The sequence below is a fragment of the Lipotes vexillifer genome, unplaced genomic scaffold (genome assembly GCF_000442215.2).
Source record: "Lipotes vexillifer unplaced genomic scaffold, Lipotes_vexillifer_v1.1 scaffold1129, whole genome shotgun sequence".
NCBI classification, from domain to species: Eukaryota; Metazoa; Chordata; class Mammalia; order Artiodactyla; family Lipotidae; genus Lipotes; species Lipotes vexillifer.
This window is the reverse complement of record NW_006789022.1, coordinates 1,490,716-1,499,881: the sequence shown is the minus strand read 5'-3', so window position 1 is coordinate 1,499,881 and position 9,166 is coordinate 1,490,716. Positions and strand designations below refer to the sequence as shown.

General features: G+C 58.1%; 2 protein-coding genes across 3 annotated transcripts in view; one reads left to right on the top strand and one right to left on the bottom strand.

Moving 5' to 3' along the window:
• Nucleotides 1–1,796, top strand: part of MRPL49 (mitochondrial ribosomal protein L49) — a 3,742-nt gene extending 1,946 nt beyond the window's left edge. Inside the window, exons 3-4 of one of the 2 annotated variants that reach the window (XM_007462013.1) lie at nt 149–273; nt 383–1,796. In XM_007462013.1, the coding sequence (XP_007462075.1) occupies nt 149–273; nt 383–529 (272 nt within the window). In that variant the 3' untranslated portion in view covers nt 530–1,796. The remainder of the gene's footprint in view (nt 1–148; nt 274–382) is intronic. The other variant, XM_007462014.1, reaches the window with a different exon arrangement.
• Nucleotides 1,712–8,828, bottom strand: SYVN1 (synoviolin 1). Its single transcript, XM_007462015.1, has 16 exons — nt 8,754–8,828; nt 7,768–7,916; nt 7,450–7,542; nt 7,208–7,360; nt 7,038–7,086; nt 6,520–6,623; nt 5,744–5,870; nt 5,547–5,646; nt 5,404–5,469; nt 5,191–5,307; nt 4,933–5,096; nt 4,518–4,646; nt 4,269–4,421; nt 3,993–4,179; nt 3,010–3,161; nt 1,712–2,933 (listed from the first exon to the last, which is right to left on the bottom strand). Exons 2-16 carry the CDS (start codon nt 7,897–7,899, stop codon nt 2,827–2,829), a joined length of 1,833 nt encoding a protein of 610 aa, XP_007462077.1. The 5' UTR covers nt 7,900–7,916; nt 8,754–8,828; the 3' UTR covers nt 1,712–2,826.
• Between the last annotated feature and the right edge of the window lie 338 nt (nt 8,829–9,166).

Genomic DNA, 9,166 nt, shown 5'->3' with positions numbered 1-9,166 from the left:
GGAAAGAGCAGGTCTCCTGATCTGAAGTCTGGAGGTGGCTTTGCCGTTAGGTTCACTGACCCCCTGCACACTCTGAGGAGAAAGGGCTTGGCTGAGGTGAGATGAAGGCTGGGAACATTTGACTTATCACTGTCCCTCTTTGTCATAGACCCCCCACCCAACCTGCCCTACTTTGTGCGACGCTCTCGTATGCACAACATCCCAGTCTACAAGGACATCACGCATGGAAACCGTCAGATGACTGTGATCCGGAAGGTGGAGGGAGACATTTGGGTAAGTGGGTGGGTGGGTCAGGGTCCAATTCTGACCTTTCAGGGCTGAAGGGATGGGAACCGTCTAGAGGGAAAGGTCTTACCAGGCCTGATTCATCATCTTCCCCCAGGCCCTGCAGAAGGATGTGGAAGATTTTCTGAGCCCGCTGCTGGGGAAGACACCTATCACCCAGGTCAATGAGGTGACAGGTACCCTTCGGGTCAAGGGCTACTTTGATCAGCAGCTCAAAGCCTGGCTTCTGGAGAAGGGCTTCTGAAGCCCAGCTGAGCAGCCTGCACGACCAGTGTCCCCCTGCGACTGGAGTGCCGGGGATCTCAGGAGGAGGGGAGTGGCTGTTGAGACAGCTAGGGGAAAGGGGCACAGAGACCAGGGCTGAGGGCCTTGGAGCAGGCCTTGTTTGCATAGAGGAGGAAATGGGACTCTGTATAGGTGCCAGCACGGGGGGAGGGCTGTCTAATATTGGAGACCCACCAGGAACAGCCAAGCTAGGGGGGAGCATTAATTCCTCCACCCCCCCCCCCACTTTGGCGTGTTCCTGCTTTCCCTTCATTGGAGCTCCTTGGACTCAGCTATTCAAGCTGTAGAGGTTGTTGACTGCCCCTCTGTTGGAAGCAGTAGCCCAGCCCACTTTACAGGAGGGTAGCACAGGGCATACCCATTGGGCACATTCCTTCCTCGGCCCGCAGACCCTCACTGCGGCAGAAAAATCCCTGAGCCCTTGCTCTAGGTCATACCTGACTTGGTAGAGGCTACAGAGAACACAACACGACTCAGACGTGGGTCTTGGAGGTCTTCAGTTCCAAGTGTAGTGCACGTCAGCCCCTTGGCTCATTCCTTTTACCCATGGAGAGGCAAAAAGGCCAGTTACCTCTATTCCATTCCATATTAAGAGTTGGGTCTGACTGGGTTTCCAGCTCCAGCAAATTGATTAGCTTTAGCTGGTCTGCCCACAAGGGGCTCCTTGAGAGCTCCTAGCAGCCCAGCACAGGGCCATCCTTCCCAGGTTGCTGACCTAGTATCAAGGCTGGACAGGGGGTTTGCAGGCAGGAAGATGCTGACCTTTTGTCCCTGCCATCCCATCCCACCCCAGCCGAGGAACCTTCACACCTGCTCCATCCTTGGGAGTCACAAGGGCCAAAAGCCTGAGTTCCCACCCATCTCAGCAGCAAGCTGGCTTAAGACAGGGTTCAGAGCCTGGCTCCCCTACTTGCTTTGACCTAAGGCAGGATACTTAACCTTTCTGGGGTTCAGTTTCTTCATATGTAAAATGGGTATATCTTTCTAATACCTTAATATTCAACATTGTGCCCAAGAACAGTGCTGGCTTGTATAGGTAAACCCTCACTCCTGGAGATTCCAGGCCACTCTCGAGTCTACGGCCTAAGTTAGGAAAAAGGAGCATGGCACACTGATCCTATCACACCAGTTCCACCAGTCATTAATGCAAGTTTTTATTTGGCTGTATATACAATTTAAGCTATTAAAATTTGTACAATATTTACAAATTAAATAATCATCTGAAACTGTCTCCAGCAACTCCTGTAACACAACACTGAGGGGCAAAAGACAGGGGCAGGCAACACCTTGGCTCCTGTCGTCCCCACCTGGCCCAGAGCCTTTTTTAAACTGGAAAGACAGGGAGCTTGGCACTCCTGCTCCCCTTTCCTGGGGTCAAGCATTCAAATTCAAAGACAAAATTTAAGCCAAAAGACAACAGCAAGGAGGTAATTCCAATTCTTCTAAACTCAAGAAAAATTCTGTTAAGAAGTTGCCTTCTGTAGGTTCTGGGGCTTGCAGTGGTTCAGAAGCAGACACAAGAGCCCTCAGCCTAGAGTGAGGTTGCACAGTGGCTGCTGGGTGGGACCAGGGACAGTCTCACCTCAGACAAACTGCAGGGAGAAAAGGGCCTGGAGGGGAGGGGCAGAGCAGGGCCCTTCAGTGCTGCCGGCCTGCTTCTCCACCCCAGACACTCCTTTCCCTGAGCTATGTGGTTGCCAATAAGACATGGAAATGCCACAGGGCACAAGGGGCACAGCCACCACCACAAAGGGCTCCTGGGGAGTTCGAGTAAGAAAAGGACATCAGTACTAGTCTTGGTGGGTGGGCCCGGGAGCAAGTTCCTGGCCTACCTCCAGCCCCTTGAGTCCACACTTGGGAACGGGAGCTAATACTGTTCGGCACTGCAGCGTGACTCCACACACAAGGGGGGCTCGGAGGGGCTCCCCTTCTCCCAGAAAGGGACTGGGCGGGTCAGAGGGCTTCTCAGACACTGCACCTTTCTGTCTTCGTGGCCCCAGCAGAACACAGGGCTGAAGGGTTGGAGAGGAAGGCTGGAACTGACCCAAGATCCCCATGGCTGCCCGGGACTGTAAGGGCTGGAGTCAACTGGGGCCTCAGGCCTCTTTCCACTTGGTCAGATGCCACCTCCTCTGTCTCAGAGCTGGGGGTTACTACTCCCTGGTGCAGATAGAGAGGGAGCTGGCACTTGGTGGCAGGACGTGTTCCAGCGTGGACTGCTCAAGAGTGGGGGCAGGGGCCAGGACTGGGGCAGTGTCAGTGGGCAACAGGGGACTCCAACTTCTGCAGGCGACGGCGGCGGAGCTCTGCTGCGTCAGGCTCCCCATCCTCAGGCAGCTCCTCGGTGCCCGCTGACTCAGGAGCTGGGGACAGAGAGGTCCAGAAGCGGAACCCAGAGAAGTCCCCTGCCCCACCCCACTGTAGGCTGACCACAACTACCTGAAGGCTTTTCAGGTTCAGGGGCTGGTGGGGAGGCTCCCAGGGATGGGGTGGTGGCCTCAGAGCTGGGGGTGCTGGTGGAGAAGGCAGCAGCGACAGCTGTAGGGGCAGTCTCCTCAGTGGGGTTGGCTGAGGTGGCAGGCCGGGGGGGCCTAGGAAGAGAAGAGACAAGAGGAGGGCCTTGGCATCCTGGCCCGACTCGAGAGATTCTGCCCTCCGTGAGCCTTGCGGGGTGCACTCCAGCGCCGATGTGCCTCGCAGCCCCAGTGACTGGCAGACACGACTGAACACATGTTGAATGAATTCTTGGAATTCTACACCACAGATTGATTGTAAACCACTTGCAGGCAGGGACCGTTGGCCTTGTTCACTGTTACACTGCAGAGTTGCCACTCTGAGATGCCAGGCACCTTCTAGAGTACCAACTAAGACAGTGCACTGAGTAACACAAAGCACGCAAATCTCAGACTCAAGCTCCCCTCCAAGTCTGTACCGACATTGCTGGGTGCCAGGCACTTTGTATATGTCCCCTGCAAATAGGAATTAGAACTCTATTCAAATAAGGTAATGAAGGTCACAGAGCAAGTGAGTAATAAGATCAGGACTTGAATTCGGGCCAAGCTGGCTCCAAGTGACTTTGTATTTGCTGTCTCAGATCAGGGGCAGTGATTCCCAGTCAAAGTGTCACCATGTGTCAAGAGAGTATACATGATTAAAGTACTGGGAATTATATACAAGGACAAGATTCAAGGATAGCTCTCTAATAAACACCACTCCTCCTTAGATCCAGACAGGTCTTCTGCAGTGGGAAGATAAAAAGGCACCAAGAACCCCGACACCTTGGGTGTGCCTATAAATAGAATGCCTGGATCGACACGTATCACAGGGTGGCAGGGGAGAAAAAGGCCCAGAACCACTGCTGGGGGCCTTCTCTCGGCAGCCCCACACCCCTGCTGCCCACCCTGGCCCCCGTGTAGGCATACCCGAGGGAGGCGAGCACGGTGAGGTACTGGTTGATCTGCAGCATGGCGGCATCCAGCAGCGTGTGGATGTTGCGCAGGCTCTGTAGCCGAGCCTCCAGGTGCTGCCGCTCGTGGCCTTCCAGAGCCCGCAGCTCCTCTGGGGTCAGCCCAGCAAAGCCGGCAGGAGGCACAGGCATCGGGGGGAAGGCTGGAGAGAGAGAGAGAGGCTCAGCCTGGGCTGCCTGGGCCTGACACCCCCCCACCTCCCAAAACAACCCCAAGAGCGGCCCAGCTTACCAAAGGGTGGAGGCAGTGGCATGCCCATCCACGGGGGAGGGAAGGGGAAGCCTGGGGCAGGGCCAGCGTCAGGGGTGGAGGCCGAGCCAGGTGCTGGGGCAGAGGCAGCAGAACCAGCTGTGGTTGTGGCTGCTCCACTGGGCCGAGAAAGGGCTGCGAAAGAGCAGAACAGGAAGTTAGTCTGTGCTGAGGGGCCTCTGCTCCCCTTCCTTCCACCGCCCTGGCTGGCATGCTACCCAAAAGACTCACCTGCACTGGTGGACGGAGGGGCCACAGCGTCTCCAGAGCTGGGGGGAGGTGGGACAGGAGGAAAGGGGCCCATGGGGGGCCACAGCGGGAACATGCCTGGAGGGAAGGGAGGCAGGAGGCCCTGGGCGACTGCAGAGAGAGGATGGGGTGGTGAGAAAAGGTCCAAACTGAGATAGAGCCAAATCGCAGGCAAGGGACCGGGTGTTGGGGCTCTGTCCTCTGCTCCCACAGGCCCTCTCTGAGCCCAGCACGGATCAGACATGACCGCAATCATCTGCGTCTCTTCCTGTGACCAGCCCCCCAGCCCCAGACTGAGCTTCGAGGGCAGGGACTCTGATTCACCTCCGCATTTCCCACTCCCAGTCTGGGGCGAGAACCCAGCAGTGTGCTGGATGGCCAGATGAGGGCCACTCACAGTTGGGGGGCTGGGGCAGGAGTGGCGGGGGGTGGGGGGCAGGTGGTGGCCCCTGATCCGCGGGCTCAGGGGGCGGTGGTGACTGAGTAGGCAGCGACGCCCGAAGGACATCCATACGGCAGGTGGGGCAGGTCTGCTGCCGCTGGAACCAGGAACGCAGGCAGCTGGGGGTCAAGACCAGGCAACAGTTAGCAGGTGCCTCGGAGTCTGCCTTCCAAAGCCACTCCCTGATGTGCAGGAGGCTCAGGGCATCTCCACCTGGTGTGGAAAATGTGGTTGCAGGGCAGTCTCTTGGCACCAGTCACCATCTCTTCTCGGCAGATGATGCAGACGTTGTCCATCGCCTGGAGTTCCTCTGGGGTGGCGTCTGGATACCTGGTTAGGACAGACCAAGGACACGTCAAGAACAGAGGTGGAGGCAGGGGCACCTGGGGCACAGCTTGGGCGAGCAGCTAGGACACGCCCACTTACAGTGTGTTCATGTTGCGGATAGCTCGGCGAGACATGATGGCATCTGTCACAGCTTTCTTGAACTGCCTGAAAAGACAGTTTCAGTAGGAGGAGGGAGACGGAGGGGAGGGGTCAGAGCTGTGGCAGGGCAGGGCTAGGCTCACCTCATGGCCAGGTACATAGGCCGGATGGCAAAGAGAGGGAAAGTGTGCACCTTGATCATGATGGTCATGAAAGCCATGTACAGCAGAACCTTGATAAAGCCTGGGGGCAAGGGGTGCAGAGAGTGGCAGGTCACAGGGCCTGGTAGGCAGGGCTGGGGACACTGGTGCAGGTCAGGGGAGGTCCAGGCCCGTCTCACCTGTAAACAGCTCCGTGTAGAGCATGTACACGGCCTTATTGTCCCAGGGATTCTCGCTCTGGAGGTCCACAGAGTGCAGCACGTACTTGATGAAGATGGTGAGCACCATAGTCATCAGGATGGCATACTGGGGGCGGGGGGGTGGACATATGAACACAGGCCCCGGGCTCCAGCCAAACCGCTATCCCCAGGCCTGTGCACAGCGGAGGACCACGGTACAAGCACAGGCTTGGACACAGCCGGGGTCCTCCTAGCTTCTCCGCTCACTAGCTAGTGTGACTTTCAGCAACTCGTAGACCTCTCTGAACCTCAGTTTGCTTGTCTGTAAATGACAGAATTAACTGTTCCTTTATAACAACGTTGTTTTGCTGATTAAAAGAGATGCGGGCCAAGTGTTCAACACAGGGCCCAGCATACAGTAAGCACTCAACAGACGTGAACTGTTGTCACTGGACACGTTCTTCCTCTGCTGGGGACACACCTCCCCAGCTGTCCATCAAGCTAATTCCTTCTGTCCATCAACAGCCAGCTCCTCTGGCATCAACTTTCAGGAAGCCTTCCCTGAGCGCCAGGTCAGGGCTCCTCCTCCACACACGCCTTTCTGCGCCGTCCCCACTCTCCTAGGAGTGCGTAGAGGGCAGGGGCTGGGACTGACTGATGGCTGCTCCTTGGTGGCCCACATGGGCTGGCCACAGAGCAGGTGCTCGATAAAGGTTTGTCAGGGCACAACAGTGCCACCTTGGGCTTGTCCTCCCAACCTCCCAAGCCAGTTTTACCTCAAAGCCAAACACCAGCTGCACAGAGGCCCCACGGGTCAGGATGCTGTGATAGGCATGGCTGACGAAGAGGAAGTCCAGGATACCCAGGAGGAACATAAGGGCTGTGGGGACCCCCCAAATGGGAGGTTGGTGGGGTCAGCCCAGGGCCTGACAGCCACTTCCTGCTCTAAGACAGCTCCCACCCTCAAGCCCACCACGGCCCTAGCCATCTAGTCAGGTGGGTACACTCCACTGAACCCGGCCCCCTGGGAACTCCAGTCCTGCCTAGGGGTGGCCCAAGCTCCAGGTGAGGAGGCAAAGAGCTAAGGGGCTAGGCAGTTGAGAAGCCCTGGAGTGGAACAGGCAGAGATGATGCAAATTAACTTCCTAAATTATCTTTCCTGTACAGCTGAGGGCCGAGGGCGGCCTGTGCTCTACGGTACAGGTCCACGGTTAGTGACTTTCATGCTCCAGTCCTTCGCGGTGCCTCTTCTCCCTCCAGCTCCCTCCTCTCCGCTCCCACGGGTCTCACTCACAGACAATGCGGCAGTGAAAGAGCCAGGAGATATTGGGGCTGCGTTCCATCTGAGGCAGAGGAGAGAGGGGGCCCGTCAGGAAGGCTGGGGCTCACCCCATGTCCCCAACCAGCCCTCACTCCGCGAGCCAGCCCTCTGTCTGCTCCAGAGAAGCCCCCGACCCAACTCACAAAGTCCACACGGTCCTCAGCCAGCCAGTGAAAACACTTGAGGAAGAGAAGGAGAGTGAAGAGTGCCACAAAGCGGGGGCTAAAGTCATCCCGAAAAACAGTGAAGGCCAGACAAGTCTCAGTGACAGCATACCAGGAACGTTCCAGAAGATGCTGCGGGTTGGGCAAGGAATGACATGGAACTCAGACATTCTGCTTGCCCAGCTCCCTGCCCCTCACCTTTGGAGCCATGAACATCTCACCTCCATCTCTGCTGCCCTCAGCTGTCCGAAGAACACCTTGCCCATCACCTTGCCCAAGAGGAAGACAAGGACGAAGGCCTGGATGTACAGGACCTAGGAGTGAGGAGAGGCTGTGGTCCGAGGTCACTTTCTGCTTTGCTCCGTCCGGGGCTCATCGTTCAGGAGCCCCTCCACATCCCCATCACAATTGGTTCAAAGTTAGGCCTGGCAGCTACTGCACTCATCTCCTCCTTACCTGACCTTTGGCCCCACCCCTGTCTCAAACAGACTCCTCCTTCCCTCCCAGGGACTTCCTCCCTCCCTGAGCCCTGAACTCACTGCCATGCTGGGGCTAGACTTGGTCAAGTACACCACGGTGGGGTAGAACTGGTGCTTGAGGTAGTAGGCATGAGCCACCACGGCCCCGGTCAGCGCCAGGCTGGCCGCCATCATCACGGCGGTGCGGAACATTGCCCTGGCCTAGGGACCTGCAGGGGGAAAGAACTGTGTGATGCCCAATACTGTGCACGCCTAGCACAGTGCCTGAGACGCAGTGCTAATAAACAGGAGAAAGAAAAGGAAACCTCACTCCGTCCTCACCATCATCGCATCAAGAACAGCATATACTCCCCCATTTTACAAATTAGAAGACTGAGACTCAAAGGGGTTAAGTGATCACACTGACGCAAGGCCAGCAGCCTGGGTTAGTCTTGTTTCAGATCTAGGGCTCTTTCCACGCCGCCTGCCAGACCGCCGCCTCCAGGGAAGAATGAGGAAAGGCAGCAAAGTCGGAGGAGGAGGGAACTGCTCCCAGTGTCCCTAAAGTGACGGTGATGGAGTGGGATGCAAAGCAGAAATCTCCCGCAGCGGGAACGTGCGGCCTGGACCGGGAGAAGCCAAGGCGCTGGGGGGCGCAGCCGGGCAGGCGACAGCGCCGGTGACAGCTCCGCCAGGGTGGGCAGCTCCGACGCGCGCCCCGCGGGAGCGGGCGGGGTACGTCAGGTTGGAACCCTGGCGCTCCCCAACCTCCGGGGCAGTGTCAACTCGGGGCACCGGAGAAACGGCCGACCGTCAGGATGCAGGGGCGGGACGGAGAGGGACCCGGGTCGCCTCCACGGTCGCGCACCTGTAAACGCCAGGAGCTGCGAGCGTCGCAGGCGGGGCCGAGACTCTGAGAGCGGCCGCGCGGGAGCCTGTCTACGGCCAGATGACAGGCCGAAAGCGGGCGACGGGGCTGAGGGGGCGCGCCGACCCCGGAGACCTGAAGGGGAAAGATCCAGGTCCCGACTCCAACCCCAACCCGGGCCCGACCCCGGCCCACTCACCAGGTGCCCAGCGCCGCGAGCCCGCTCAAACCCCGCGACTGCGGAGGCGACTCCGATTAACAACACTCCCCACCCACTGCGAGCCGGAACTTCGGGGGTGAGACACCTCACTTCCGGCGGGGCGGGGCGGGGAATGGATCGTACCAAGTGCCGCTTTCCCTTGCCCGCTCAGCGCGCTCTGCGCGGTGCCGGAAACAGTAGTCCCACCACCCAACTGGGGTTCGTGCTCACGGTTCTAGCGACAGATGGGAGAGGTGGTCTAAACGGAATAGGGCAATCCGGAGAGGATTACAGACTCCCTATTTATTAGTCACAGATGGTATCGTCTCCACCTCTGAGTGGACTCAACCTACCGGAGGACTCTCAAAGCGGCTGGGTGTGGGGGGGGGGGGGAACAATTGTGGGGGGCGTGC

Bases quoted from the DNA above. Each gene is read 5' to 3' on its own strand.
- SYVN1 (XM_007462015.1), bottom strand. From the start codon at position 7,899: ATGTTCCGCACCGCCGTGATGATGGCGGCCAGCCTGGCGCTGACCGGG. The intron at 5,871-6,519 runs GTAAAACTGGCT...CCCCGCCCCCAG, and splicing joins AGCTGGTGTTTGGCTTTGAG to TATGCCATCCTGATGACTAT. The intron at 5,308-5,403 runs GTAAGTGGGCGT...TGTCCTAACCAG, and splicing joins ATCCGCAACATGAACACACT to GTATCCAGACGCCACCCCAG.